The sequence below is a fragment of the Poecilia reticulata genome, chromosome 7 (genome assembly GCF_904066995.2).
Source record: "Poecilia reticulata chromosome 7, P_reticulata-male-v2, whole genome shotgun sequence".
Taxonomy (NCBI): domain Eukaryota; kingdom Metazoa; phylum Chordata; class Actinopteri; order Cyprinodontiformes; family Poeciliidae; genus Poecilia; species Poecilia reticulata.
Genome location: NC_088836.1, coordinates 15,462,557 through 15,477,533, shown reverse-complemented (window position 1 = coordinate 15,477,533; position 14,977 = coordinate 15,462,557). Strand labels below are relative to the sequence as shown.

Here is a 14,977-nt window from a genome sequence, read left to right as displayed (position 1 = left end):
CATTCTGAACATTATAGGATTCACTTTTCAGTTAATGTGAAAACTATTGTTAAATAAAATCGATTTTTTTTATTGTCCTTTTAATATTCAGTAATTGATAACATTTATGTAAACTATAAAAAAAAACTATAAAAACTTTTTTTTCCCATTTAGTACATTTAGTACATTGGTTTCAGTTCGCGACTCCTCTTAAAGCTGTATGGAACTGACTTCTCGCGAGACTACACCTAGAAACCTCAGGAGCCGTACTGGAACAGAGGAACAAATGAAAGTGGAGAGTTAAAAGTGTGCACGCAACAGGCGGTGATTCTGCAACTTTGTGTAGGAAAACAACTTGAAGATCTACAACTGCGCGTAGATCTCCAGCAACAAGGGGCCGCCTGTATAATCTCCTGCTGCTCTTGTTTGTGTGACGGAGCTTTTCTCAGCTCGGGGGTAAAGAAGCAGCACGGGGCAGAAAGAGACGGTTGGTGGTCGACGGTTGGTTCTGCAGGAATGTCGCAGAAAGAAAGATCCGGATTTTACCTGCAGGAGGTCAATAAAACGATATGGGAAGTCCCGCGGCGGTACCAGGACCTGTCTCCGGTGGGCTCCGGCGCCTATGGATCGGTTTGGTAAATCACGTTTTCTGTAAAAGTTACAAGTGCGCAGAGTTGAGCCAACTAACTTCTCCATTCATTGAGACGAGGCCTGCAGAGGCAGAAGCTAAACTTAGGTTAGCAAGGTGGAGCTAGAATGGCTCTGTCAGCATATATCAAGTTGTTTTCTGATACCTTCAGTTGGTTTAAGATTATTTTTGAACTATCAAACAAATCCAACGCCAAAGAACAACATTGTCGTGAACTTTATTGCACGAAGCGACTACTCTTATTTTGTCATTGGATCAGCCCCAAGAATCACTGTCTCGATCACATTCTTCACATAGTGATCCTATTCCTTCTCGGTTAAATGGTTTTCATAGGACAAGTAGTGATAGTACCGTAATGTTCTTTTTTTTTCTTCGATTAATTATTTAATCAGTTACGATTGTTTACTAGCTCTAGTTGTTCGAATGTGAAAAGTCGCTCGCAAATGTACTTCTTTGCAATTAAAGAGCTGTGGTTGACCATGCATTGCAAAAGTACATAATGAACAATTGAAAGTGCAGTGAAATGTGTGATTTTTGGGTCTACTGTTTTCAAGTACTGCTTTCCTAATAATAGAAACAGCATGTTCCTTTTTTTCAGCTCCATAGCAAATGTACTCGGTTAATGAAACAAATCTGAATATCAGAAGCATTCGCATTTTTAAAGCGTCAGGAAGAAGCCACGGCTTCCGATTTGCTAATAGTCTATTTTATGCAAGGGTTGAGCTTTTTCATTGAGTTGATGAGTCGAGGTGGGATACATGGACTTTGAATGTTATATTATATTTGTTGTGATGATAAAATGGTGAAAACAAGCATTTTAGAAATATTTTCAGAATGTTTGGCTGTACTTTTTTTCTTTTGTTGTAATAAAACTTACTCATCAAACAGGTTATTTCAGTACTTCAGTTACATTAGGTAACACAGCGTTCAATAGTTGTTTCCAAACATATTTTCAGATGTTATTTGTTCATGCTCTTAAGAAACTTCCAGTAGTAAAAAAACTGAATAATGAGAAAATCACACCTCCCAATTCTTTCAATTTATTGTGTTTGCAGACACAATCAGCTAGAGTTTACTGTTCTAGTGAAAAATGACATGGCTTATCACACTACTCATTTTTCCCTGATAAGGATTAAGACTATGATCGTCTTTCCATAGCAGTTATTGCATTGTTTATTGTATAGTAAAATATAATTTTAGGATTTAGTGAGGTCTGCTTGATATGCAACATTTTGGGTGCCACTCCTTAAGAGTTTTAGCATCTCAGTCACATGACTCTTGGATCATGTATGGAGGCACAGCATAGTTTAAAGTCCTTTCACCTGGCTCATTGTGTAAGCACGCGTAATGTGAACGCATAGGACTTGAAGTATACCAGCGTTTCAGTCGTTACTTCCAAGTATTCTTTTCCATTGTTAATTTCAGTTGAGCTAATCGAGAATATTTGGAAACCTCAAAGAATGAAAGTATTATTTTCTATTAGTTTTTTCCACTGTTGTTTCATACGAATGTATTGATCACTATTATTGCTTATGCTATATGACTATTGATCACAGACTATTTTGATTATTTGTAGTTGACCAACATTTTGTCTCGGCTTTCTTTCTTTCTGTCTTCTAAGTGCTCCGTTTCAGTCACTAAAGTCTGTATCTGGGTTGGGCATCGAAAGCAGATAAAGTCCTTTTTGTCTGGCAAAGTATATTGTTTGCATGCAGAACATTAATGCAGGGCATATGCGGAACATCGTGTCACAATATGTTGTGCAGCTCTGCTCTTCCTACTATCTTAGTAAAACATAATGACACATAGGTGGGGAGCAGATGTTTGTTTTGCAAATGGAAACAGGCATGTGTGCCAGGCGATGAGGTAATCTGTCTCTGGTCGGGTTAATGACCTCGCCTTGTTTTTTTTTTCCCCCTTTAATAAATCAAGCAGTTTTATAGTGATGCATACAATCGATAGACTTTATTTTCTCCTGATGCATTTAAGGGCAAAGGGCGCCATGCCCGCTCTTTAATATTTGAGCGTATCAGGGATTGATTGGGCCAGCCTTCATTTCACCAATATCCTGTTTTTGTAATAAAACCGCCCTAATGTTTGTACTTTGTCAATAAAGCAGGAAATGGGGCACAATTAATGACACAGATATGACCTATAATATAATTTCAAATGCTGTAAATTTGGGAGTCTATTATTTTAGACAAATGACAAACATGTTGAATTCATAATTGCAAAGATGCAATTCAAATTAGTAAGATGCCTGCAGTCCAGTGATCAAAGTTGTCAAATTTTCCCTTAACAATATTTGACTGGCAAGATGCAAGTCTAAATTCAAAAACATCTTTTTTTTTTTTTTTTTAGTTTAAGTTTTACCAAATGCACCAGAACCGAAAATCTCAAAATGCAGCTAAAGGTTAGAAACGTGAGCTTTGATGCATAAATCCATTAATTTTCCTGATGGTTTCAAAACCATTTCCTCTGTCAAAGAAGCTGCAGCACATTTTCTTTTGTCTGCATTTATAACATTTAGTAGTTGATATGAAACAAAGTCTTTATGTGCTACGGATAAATTCAACAAGTTATGTTGCTGTCGGTAAACAGTCGAGCTTTAAGTGAAGTGAGGAATCGCCACAGGGTACAGTAATTATTATTATTTATTTATTTTTGCTAATTTCGCTTCATGTCAGTTGAAAGCTGGTTTCTACCTGCCGCAGCTTTTACAGTCAGATGGAGGAAACTTGGTGTTGGTCGGAGGCAAGCCGGCTGACAGGGTGGAGGATATATTACTGTCAGAAACCGGTCCCAATCTGCTGAGACGTGACATTTTCTGCTGATGCCGCCCATTTCTCAGCCTTCACTTCAATTCACTACACCTAATTTTGTTTTGAAAGCAAACCCAGCCACATGAGCGGTCTGAAATCTGCTTTATCAGCCTTAATTGAAGAAGCTCGCTTTGCTGAATTTATTGACTTAATACCTATAACCGAATTTAAAAAAAAAGTTACAGTGCAGTAATACTTTTTTTTTTGGTTTTCTTTTAAGGTTAAATGTTTTTTTTTCTCTCTCTTTCACTCAACAGTTCTGCATATGATGAGAAACTGGGTTTGAAGGTCGCTGTGAAGAAGCTTTCCCGGCCTTTCCAGTCCATCATCCACGCCAAAAGAACCTACAGAGAGCTGCGGCTGCTGAAACACATGAAGCATGAAAATGTGAGCGGGCTGCTTTCTTCTGTTTGTTTCTTCCTGGAGGCAAACGGGCTTAAAAACCAAATACTTATTCGCTGCTTAATATTGTTTGTTTGAAGAAATCTGCGTCTCAGTGAAGGTTATGTTTTCTGCTCCCTGTATTTGTAATTTCTGTGTGGCTTTCTTTCTTTCTTTTTTTTTTTATAGGTCATTGGGCTCTTGGATGTTTTCAGTCCTGCTACAAGTCTAAAAGAATTCAAAGATGTGTAAGTTTGTTTGTTCTAGATAATTGCATTAATCCATGTTTTCTATTAAGAGAAGTATATCGGTATGGTTTAACCAGAGTGAAGGTAGCACAACTTGTAGTTTCTGGACAGCTGTCAGTCCAAACTCATGTTGGAAAACCCCTGGAGTCTGGCCAGCAGACTAATTACACTGACACACTTTTTTACATTTTTTTTTTATTTTTTTAAAGGATAGTCTGTTACTTTCTTTACCGTCTGGCTGCTACAAAACATTTAATCCTTTCTTATTTTGCAGAAATGTAGACATTTTTATACATTTTGCTTCTACTTGCAAATGGATTATTTTGAAATTGGAGGTGCAGTGCTTCTGTTGCAATCTAAAGTCGACATACACTACTAGTGGTGTGAATATAATTTGCTTATCATTATCTACACCAACGATTCCTTTTCTTTTTTCAAAGCAACTTACTACTTCAGACATTAAAAAACAGGAATTGGATGCATATGTTTCAATTTATTTAATTCACTGAGGGTGAAGATTATAGATAGGTGGACTAAAGCTGCTCAATATGCGTACAGTTGCGTGCTACATTTTTTCAGATTGTTTTTCTGGTGCTCTGCATGCAAATTCTGCATGTCAGTAATATTTTTTATATTTTTGGCCTGTTGGAAAGACTCGCATCTCCCACAGTGCTGCTCACACGTACCGAATATATTGAGTGATGGGAACATTGTGACGAAGGAAAAAGTATTGAAGTTACTTGCTTTTCTAAAATTGTGCAACCAAATACGTATGTATATATCTACACTCGTATTGGGTTAAAAGTGTCTTGGTCTGTTGCACAGACCACCTTATTTGTTTTTTGTTAAAGTTCCTAGTGTATTTTTGTTTCGTTCCTGTCAGTTTTTAGATTTCCTCATCAGATGGATTCTGGGGGGGAAAAAATGTGGTGCGTCTTCCTGCTTCCGCAGGCGGTTTCACTTTGCATCCTTTAACTGTGCCACACTCGTTCCACACGATATTATCCCTTACACTTTGTTATGGTGATGGGTTTTGACTACCTTCTGAAGTTGTTCAGGATTATGTAACTTTGGTGGAGTGACTTCAACCCCCCGTTTATGTTGGGACATTTCAATGGATTATGATGTCTAAAGAAGACTCTGATCCCCGAACAAAGAGTTCGTCCTAGGCGGAGATGAAGTCTAGCTGAAATATATTTAAGGTAGTTCTTGCTCTTTATTTGCAACTGTTCACATTGACACGATGCTACCACCACCATGCTCACCAACGGCTCAGTATTGTTGGGTTTCAGCCCTCACTCCGACTGCTCTAAATTTTAATCTCGTCATTGTGACTCAACAGTTGAGTCTTTGTCTCATCTTGACCACATTTCTTTTCTCCAGAAGACATTTTGGCTAGACCATGTGAGCGACAGATACTTCAGTCAAGCTTGATTGCGTTTACTTTCTTGGTCAGCGGCCTCTCGGTTCATGTTAGTAATTTGGCTTGTGGATGGTGATGCTGGTGTTCCAGTTAATGATTGACTTGAGCCTGGCTCGTTCCTTAGTTGTTCCTGGACAACCCAGACATTCACTTATCCATGATTGCTTGAACCTGTGACCCTATAGTCTTCAGTTGTCTAGAAATGCCTCTAACTAGCTTTCACAGTGTATATTTAATATTTCAGTGGCTGCTGTCAAACACATTCTTTTATACTTTCAACTACCAGCTACAATCAATCAATGACGCCTAATGAGAAGCTGATAGGCCTTGGACTTACCACGCTGACACTTCCTAGGACCTTTAGGTGAATAAAAGTGTATATTTGAGCCTGTATTGATCATTTAGAAAAATGATCAATACATTTGATCATTTTTGTTGATTTAGATGATCAGGCTTGTTCATCTAAATCTGTTTCTTAGGAAGCGTACGCAAAGGCTAAGAAGAGCATCCAAAGTCAAAACGCCAGAATCTAGGCTCTGAAAGAAAGGAAAGGATGGATGTTAACATCAAAAGTAGAGATAGAAGAAATGTATAGTTTTGGCAACAGGAAACTTAACTGCAATAACTTATTCTCTGACATTTTTCTCCTGTTGAAAACTAGTAAATAACTATTAGTTATCAAGCAATCAAGAGTTTAGGATTTCTCACAGGTCCGTTTGAGCTTTGGGCGGTCTTTTTAGATGCAGACACGCCCATTCGTGGATCCCTTCAGTTGCTTCCTGAGCATCTAAACAGCATCTTAACCTCATTATTTGATAACATCTTTGTGTGGAATTGTTGCAAGTGGGAAACAGTAGCTTCATTCAGGCACGATTAATCACGAGACGGTTCATTCAGTGTCAGGCTGTTTGTAGCCGGGACTCTGAAGTGGCATGGTCCCTTTTGTTGACTAAGCTCTAAGCTTTCTACACTCTACAGGTCTGATTGGTTGAAAATACTTCTCTGCTTCTGTTTTTATTTCAAGTGGGCTTTTTGTGTGACTGTGTATGTATTAAAGGATGCAACCTGCCCTGTGTGGCAGTGTTTCCTGTTGCATGAAAAAAATTGTCACACAGTTCCTTGCCGCATAGGCCAGTACATGAAATGCAGCAGATGTGATTCTCAGGCTTCACCCTGGAGTCCGTGTCTGTGTCTGTGTCGCTTCACCACAGAGGTATTTATATCGATGCCAGTTCCAGCTTCTGCAGGGTGGATTGTGGGTTTCAACAGACCTGCTTCAATTACCAGAGACTCTAGCAATCCACATTAGAGAGAGAAGATTTTTTCTGAAGTTCTGATGGATTTGACCTGATCCAGATCTCGCCTTAAAAACCAGATTTATTTCTTTGAATTTGTTTTTAGCACAGCAGCAACATCTTCAATGATAATTTTGGAGAAAGACGATGAATGAATAAACTATCTTGAGCATGTTATGCTTGCAATTACTGCGGTTAGGATAATTGAATGTAAACTGCCTTGAGAATGTAGTTTCATTTTGAACAACTTGCACCTTTTGTGCTTTCTCTGAATTCAGTTTTAAACACCTCACTGAAAATCAATTGGTGTTTTTTTTTGTTTTTTGTTTTCACACGATGGCAGCTTCTACACTGAAGAGTGTTGTATACTTAGCATGACTTGCCGCCTCCTGGGTGTGACTGAAAATAAATGGGATGTATGAATTTCCAACCTGCTGAAAATAACCTGATTCTCATGACCAATAGGCCTTTGTCTGCGTTGCTGTTGCCAGGTCAAAAACAAACATGTTAAAAGTTGATTTGATTTAAGAGGGTTTGGCAAAACCCTGCTTTATTACAAAGAGGGTTGTGCATGAGCAAGTTTGAAACCAGTTTTTTTTTCGCTAGAATCAACTCCATCATGCTACAAATCTTTGTCTACATCAACCTCTGAATCTTCCAAAGCTTTAGGATGAATAAAGGAGCAGAATACTTTCATAACTCTTGATTTTCCATTTTAACATAAAAGTTCTCTGACGGTTCAAGCAGGTGCTCCTAGGCTGAGCCAAATGTCTGCAGTGTAAAGAAAACTGGTGCATTCATATGAGACGTCACTTGAGGCCAAACCTCATTATCTGCAATGCATTTTAGCTTATTTTTGGTAGAAGTGTTTTGAAAAGGAAGACTCGTGGCACTTTCATTTTTTTATAATTATGGTTTTTATTTTATATTATTATTATTATTACCTCTGTGGTGCAGTGGTGTTGACATAAATTAAAAATGTAGCTGCAGTGCTTCTGGTTTGCTATTGCACTAGATTTAAAAGGCTCACGTTGATTTAACTTTTGAGGCAATAAAATAGGACTTGAAATGCAATTTCAGAGAAAACCTTAAATATTTACGGAAGTTTGGATTACTCCAAAAATGGGGGCGGGGGGAATGAAGAGATTGATTCTTTTGGGTTCTCCTGCCACGCTTCTCTCTCTTATAGGAGAATGGAAAAACAGAGGTCACTATTTATACGCTGTTTTTCCAAGGCGGGTGAACCTCTCTCTCTGTCTGCGTATCTGATCTGTGTGTGCCGCCAAGAACAAGTCCCAGCATTGAAATGTGCTATTTTAAGCCCTCGATCCCCACACTATGTGAGAATAGAATAGTAATCATGAAACCTGTATTTGTTTAGCAGCAGACCGACGAAGCGGCAGCACGCTCATCCGTTAGCTTTTGCTCCCGTGTCGCCTCTCAAGCAGTGGCGCTCACTCTGTCTTTTAAGTGCTTTTGATTAATTTTAAACAGTTCTAGGATTGAATTTAAAGTATCCGCTGATGCCATTTAGCTCATTTATCCTGTGTGCTTGTCAAGTGATATTACATTTGTAAAGGGCTTGACCTTTCAGTGTCCCAAGAGAGAAGTGAAAAGAAGTAGCTGCAGAACTGGTTTAAGCTTTTATTGCCATGTGGGAAATAAAGCTGCGGCCTCCAAACTGGGCTTCCAAAATTAGATTCAAAGAGCAAATTTATTTATTTCAAGCCCCTCTCTGACTTCTGTTGAGTTTGGAGGTTATTGAGATTTCTTGCTTCAACTCTGACGACAATCTTTTTTTTTTTTTTTTTTCTACGACTGACAGGTATCTTGTGACTCACCTAATGGGAGCAGATCTGAACAACATTGTCAAATGTCAGAAACTCTCGGACGACCACGTGCAGTTCCTCATATACCAGATCCTCCGAGGACTGAAGGTGAGGTCATTCAGGAAGAGCATGTTTCCACATCGTTTTAGTCTTTCGTATTATGCCATCTTTTTGGGGAAGTGCACCAAAACACCCACACAGACAGACAGCATGATGCTGCCACCGTCATGCTTCACAGTTGGTTTGGTGTTCTAATTCTCACAAGCCTCCCCTGCCGCCCCCCCCCCCCCCCCTGTTTTTTTTTACTTCAATTATAATGAGGGTCGTTATTATCAAACTCTTAAATTTTACTTCCATCAGCCCACAGGACTCCAAAGATTATTTTTTTGCGCTTGAGTCCATTGATAATCTATAATCTGGCTTTTTATGCTGCTTCTTGATAAAAGACTAATATTTCACTGTGACTAATAGATACCATTTTCTCATCTTCTCCTTGAGAAAAACACCTTAAAATACACACACAGGCATCAGAGGCTTACACAGCCATGACATTATCATCTGGGATTTACTTAGTCGCTAAAACGCAGAATAATCTTGGTGTATTTTAATCTTCTGAATTTAACAAAGTAATTAAAAAAACATCTCCTCTGGCATTAAGGAAGTGTAAATAATTTTAATAATTTCAGCTGAGCTAAAATCAGAAACGGTCTGAGTTAAACTCGCACAGAAAACAAAAACGGCTTCCTTTTATTCACAATGATGAATTTAGCAGAACATGATGTTTAAGGCAGATGTATAATCTATGAAATGGATGGGATTAAAGGAAGCAAGTTTGTTTTTTCTGTTGTTAGAATACCCTACATAGTCAGCTTATGGTTGAACTGTTTTATCTGCCAAAACCTCAGAAATGTAAGACTAAATTAATAATAAAATAGTAATACATTTATTAAGAAGTAATTAACTCAAATATTTATATTATAGAAAATGTTTTTTTTTTCTCCATTTCTTGATCCCCATTTCCTTTTTTTCCCCTTTAAATTTGACTTATTTTACATTTATTCTTGTCTGGAAGCGATGCTTAATTTTTCACTTTCTACACTTAGGTTTTAAAACTAGCTTATTTGTATATTTATTTAGTGCAATACTTTATGTGTTCCCGCTTTACTATGGAGTGGTAGCAGCCTGTTAATCGCACTATCAGTGAGACATGATGGACAGCTTTGAAATAAATACTGATTGATGGAAGTTGTTTGTATTTTAACATTTGAGTATTTAAATTTAAATTAGATTTATATTTAGTCTACATTCAGACATTCTTTGTCTGTCTGCATCTTAGTGGTTTGGAGTTTAATTACATTTCTTGGTGCTACACATACTTTCAATGCAAGTCCTGTTTCATTGTTCACTAATCGGCTTAATGTGTTAAGTTGCTGCTGAAGCATGTCTGTCTGTTCCTCCTTAACAGTTGGAGGCTTTTGTTGCTGTGAAAGCTACGTGTTAACTAGTAGGTGGAGAGTTATTCAAGTAAACAAGTTCTTTCGGTAAAAGTACTGGTTATACAGGTACTCTACATGCATGCACAGGCTTTCCTCTCAAGCACTTGCATCGTGGATTAATTTGAGTTTCTAAATTGTCCTTAGGAATGATGTTGCGTACACGAATGACTGTTTGTGTGATGAACCTGGGTCTGTGGTATTCCACACCTCTCGACCTTTAGTTTTTATTTTCTCGAGCTCTGATCTACTAAAATCTCTGCTGTGATATTTTGTCGAAGTTTCATGGCATTACTTTTACTATGGATGTTATTTTTTAATGAAAATGATTATTTGAGCAAAGCGTAAAGGAAGTATCTAATTTTCCTGAACAAAAATCAATAAACTCTCCACTTATTATTCCAATTAAAACTTGAGATGAATCAATGGTTCCAATATTCTGTCAGATTTTCTAACATTTGTATTTTTTTCTGTTCTCAGTATATCCACTCAGCAGGCATCATTCATAGAGTAAGTCTTTAGTTCCACCCCCGTCTCACCAATGTTACCAGTTTTAATGCTGAATTTGGGAAAAGTGGAAGTTGTCATCATTAGCCTTTGCGTAGACTGTGCAATTTTTAGATGGCTAACATTTCATCATGCTAGCTGTGCAGCATTTTTTATTTTAAGACGGGTGAAACATACATGACAATTATTTTTAAAATAGAAAAATACATTTACGGTCTAGACTGGACGATCAAAATGTCACATTCATTACTTTTCAACCTTGCAGGATTTGAAACCTGGCAACCTTGCCGTAAACGAAGACTGTGAGCTAAAGGTCAGTAAGCGCTCTAATTCACACCATTTTGCCTAAAACGTTTTAAGGATGCTAATATTTGCCTGTTTCATGTCAGATATTGGACTTTGGCTTGGCGCGGCACACTGACGATGAGATGACCGGCTATGTTGCCACGCGCTGGTATCGTGCTCCAGAGATCATGTTGAACTGGATGCACTACAACATGACAGGTTGAGTCCGTTAAGATCCCGTTACCGTTTCCTTATTGAGAGCCTGTCTATTAGGTAAATTATTACATTTGTGTTTGTTTTAGTGGATATTTGGTCAGTGGGATGCATCATGGCAGAACTTCTAACTGGGAAAACTCTGTTTCCTGGTTCAGACCGTATCCTTTCCATGAGGTGGAGCGCAGTTAGAGGAGCTGCTGGATGTTTTTCATTGTCCAGGCAGATTATTTTTAATTCTTGTTGGTTCCAGCTTCTTTGTGAAGCTGTCCTGTTGAAATTATTATTTTTTTCCTTCAGGCCACATTGGAATTATTTGCTTTTGTAATATTTGGGACATTTCAGCATTCTGTTGAAGAAAAAGTTATGCTGCATCTCCTTGACACAAGCTTTCTAGATATAAACCAGCTTCAGCAGATAATGCGCCTGACAGGAACACCCCCAGCAGCGCTAATCAACCGGATGCCCAGCCATGAGGTGAGAACAACCCACACTTTGCTTTCCTGGCAGAGAACAGGAGGAGGTTGACGGAAGATGTTTGCTGCACAGCTTTCTTATCAATGCTCTGGATTTTATCACAACACATTAGCTCAAAAACGTACCGTCACAATATCAGTGTGCAGTGATAATGTTGCAAGAGACTGTATGGAATACATTATTTTATTCCAATTGTTGTGATTTTTCAATACGATATTCAGCCTGTTTGTTGGGGTTTCACCTGTTAGATGACCAAATCTTAACATGTGGTGATAGATAAGAGGAGTGTGAGACATTTTATTTACTTTTTTTTTTTAACAAATGATATAGTCATTGCAAAATTTAATGATAAATGTTGCAAATGTTTTTGTTTCAGCAAAAAAAATTAGAGACATGATAGTAATACAGATGACATTGTCAATTTTTTGCAGTTAAAAGCGATTATACCTACTTAAATATTCATAATACTGAATTTAAAAAAAAAAGTAGAAAAATACAACTTTTTTCTCAATCTCAACTTTTTGAGAAAAAAACTAAAATGTATATTTTTAGTTTTTCATCTTTTTAGTTTTTATATTTGACAGAAACGCAAGTGCTGTAACGTATTCTACTCGCTTCATCACAACAGGTCCATGTTTATTGGAAAATTAAACGGGTGTAAAACTGTGGCCATGCCTCAGAAATTTGACTTAAAAACAGAGTTGGGTTTATGTGGATGGAAACAGAAACAGTCTGTACTGACATGCTGCTGCTTGTGGAGACTGACACTTTATTTTCTGCGTTGATGTGTTTACCCAGGCCAGGAATTATGTCAGCTCTTTGCCTCCTATGCCCAAGAGGAACTTTGCTCATGTTTTTATTGGTGCCAACCCACAAGGTAACAAGCAAAAAACGAGATTTATTTATTTATTTTTTTCCCTGTGAAGCATAGACTGAGATTCAGCTTTATTAACTCGTTGGCCTTTTCTCTCTGAAGCGGTGGACCTTCTGGAGAAGATGCTGGTTCTGGATGCAGACAAGAGGATAACAGCCACTGAAGCTCTGGAACACCCCTACTTCTCCCAGTACCACGACCCAGAAGACGAGCCCGAGGCCGAGCCTTACGACCAGAGCTTCGAAAGTAGAGAACTGGAAATCGATGAGTGGAAGCGTACGTTTCTGCGTCCTGACATCTTGTTTATGGAGAGAAAAAAAAAAAATCTGAGGAATTTTGATCTTGTTTTCAAGTCTTGTAACATTTTCTCTTTTCTTGCAGGATTGACCTATGAGGAGGTGTGTAGTTTTGTGCCACCTGATTACATGGAGGATTGAGATGAGCTGCAGCCAAAACATGTGCATTAACGTTAAAGCCTTCAGGCACACAATACCAGCTATTTCTGAGTCTTTATTTCAGAAATCTTAGAGATCACCTTTAAGGAGATTACTACTTTTATATGAAAATGCAAGAACTGGACCAGCAATAATCATTATTTATGTACCTTTTGTTGTTGTTGAGGAATTTCACTTTTGCCAATATTTAAAAAAAAAAATGTATGTATTTAAATTTTTAGCTTTTAATTGTTTTTAATTTAAACTTCAACTCGACTGTGACTTCTGAGGCGATGAGACAACGGACCTACAGCTCTGCTGATTTGTTGAGTAACTTATAAATGAGCTGTTTTCTATTAATTATAAAGAAAGCATGCTGATTTACAATCCAGCGGGTCAATCTTTAGTACAATTTTTGATTTACCACAATTACTCTTATGCCTAAAAAGAGAAATCTTTGAACATGTCGGTGAATTTCAAAACACCAGCCTTTTTTTTTTTTTTTTTTAATGCTTCTTCAACCCTCCCAGCTGAATTTCAAGACTTTAACATGTGATTTCTTTAGATACTGTGAGATCTATCTTTCACAAGTATATCTGAGCCTTTTCTGGTTAAATCTAAGTAACATGTCCAAAATATGTAAATATGTGTCAGTCTTTGTGTTTTATGTGGTTCTAAAGCATCCAATGTTAGCATGTACATGAAGGCATTGTGTGGTGTTGACTTTGGGTTACGATTTTTAGTATTATGCTTTAACCTGTAACTGCTAAACAGTGTAAAACGGGGAGTTGTATTTATTCTATGTGGAGTAGGTATTTAAGAGCAACAATCGGTCTGCAGTTTACTTGATATCTCCAGTCCTTTAAGAAAATAAATACTTATTTTTTAAGAGACTCGTGTGTTTTGTGTTCTAGTTTCCAAGCTGATTAGTTTGTCTTATCTCAAAAGGTATTTATTGTGGGATCTGTATTAATTAAATTTTATAAACCTCATGGTAAGTTTTGTGCTGGGGGAAAAAATAAGTAACATTTTTTAATTCCATTGTGTTTCTCATTTCCAAAACCCTCCAGTTCTTTGATTATATAGATACCTGCAAATAGAGGTAAGGATTTTCTGATTGAAAGAGGAATGCTAAAACTACTCGATATGCTTGTTTATACAGTATAAGCTTATACAGTTCTAGTTGTATCCCTTGAACGTTTTCTCATATAACCAGTAAGGGTGGGGTTAGTGATAGACCAACACTAGTGGCTACAAACTTGCAGTGTGAAAGGAAAGTGATACATCTGAAGTGTAATGTGTTCAACAACTTGAACTCTCGAGGTCCAGTGCAAATCATGGGAAGACTTAAAATTGAATGTTCACAAGTCCCCCATACATTCTAAGTGTTGCAAAGAAGAATGGGCAAATATTTTAGTCTCTTGGCCTGTAAAGCTGATGGACAAGCAAAAAAGACGAGCAAGTGCAGTTGGAAGTCTTTTCACATTCAGATTAATGTGAAAAAATGTGAAAGTCGTATAATTTTCCTTTTTATTCATAATTATTCTCGAGTTTGTGTTGGTCTACCACATACACTTAGAACAAAACATTGAGGTTTGTGGTCCTAACGTGAATTTATATGAAGAAATTTGATGGATATATGAATATTGTGAAAGGCACAGTTTTGGACCTTACTGTCTTGTCTCTGCACATAGCACTGGAATTACTATGAGCATGAATTGTTCATACAATTTAGAGGGAATATCAATTGAAAAAAACATTTTCGGACAATATATTCACATGAAATTAACATGCAAACAAATTAGGATAAAATTCGTTATCAGTCAGGATCTCATAAGGAACTTTTAAGCTATGAATCACAATGCGAGAAATATTTATAAGCTTCATTCATATTCAACTCTAGTATCTGGCACAAACCATGCTGTAACATTTATTTTGTCAATGGCGCAAACCATCTAACCTCCCCGTCCTGCAGAACTGCCTGGCAGCGTCACTGAAGCCTCTTTTCAGGAAGAACAACCAACCATGAGATTGAGGCACGAGCACGAATACCTATCGGTGTCATCGC

At 37.5% G+C, this 14,977-nt stretch overlaps 1 protein-coding gene and 1 long non-coding RNA gene across 2 annotated transcripts; one reads left to right on the top strand and one right to left on the bottom strand.

Annotated features, from left to right (window-relative positions):
• The first annotated feature begins 216 nt into the window (after window positions 1–216).
• On the top strand, window positions 217–13,802 carry mapk14a (mitogen-activated protein kinase 14a). Its single transcript, XM_008413527.3, has 12 exons — window positions 217–614; window positions 3,708–3,837; window positions 4,021–4,079; window positions 8,623–8,734; window positions 10,600–10,629; window positions 10,892–10,939; window positions 11,016–11,130; window positions 11,214–11,285; window positions 11,522–11,601; window positions 12,400–12,478; window positions 12,578–12,751; window positions 12,857–13,802. Exons 1-12 carry the CDS (start codon window positions 496–498, stop codon window positions 12,910–12,912), a joined length of 1,074 nt encoding a protein of 357 aa, XP_008411749.1. The 5' UTR covers window positions 217–495; the 3' UTR covers window positions 12,913–13,802.
• LOC145552236 (uncharacterized) lies at window positions 12,213–14,971 on the bottom strand. Its single transcript, XR_014088206.1, has 2 exons — window positions 14,870–14,971; window positions 12,213–12,773 (listed from the first exon to the last, which is right to left on the bottom strand). It is a non-coding gene; the product is annotated as an uncharacterized LOC145552236 (long non-coding RNA).
• Window positions 14,972–14,977: the final 6 nt, after the last annotated feature.

Bases quoted from the DNA above. Each gene is read 5' to 3' on its own strand.
- mapk14a (XM_008413527.3), top strand. From the start codon at position 496: ATGTCGCAGAAAGAAAGATCCGGATTTTACCTGCAGGAGGTCAATAAA. The intron at 8,735-10,599 runs GTGAGGTCATTC...TTCTGTTCTCAG, and splicing joins AGATCCTCCGAGGACTGAAG to TATATCCACTCAGCAGGCAT. The intron at 12,479-12,577 runs GTAACAAGCAAA...TTCTCTCTGAAG, and splicing joins TATTGGTGCCAACCCACAAG to CGGTGGACCTTCTGGAGAAG.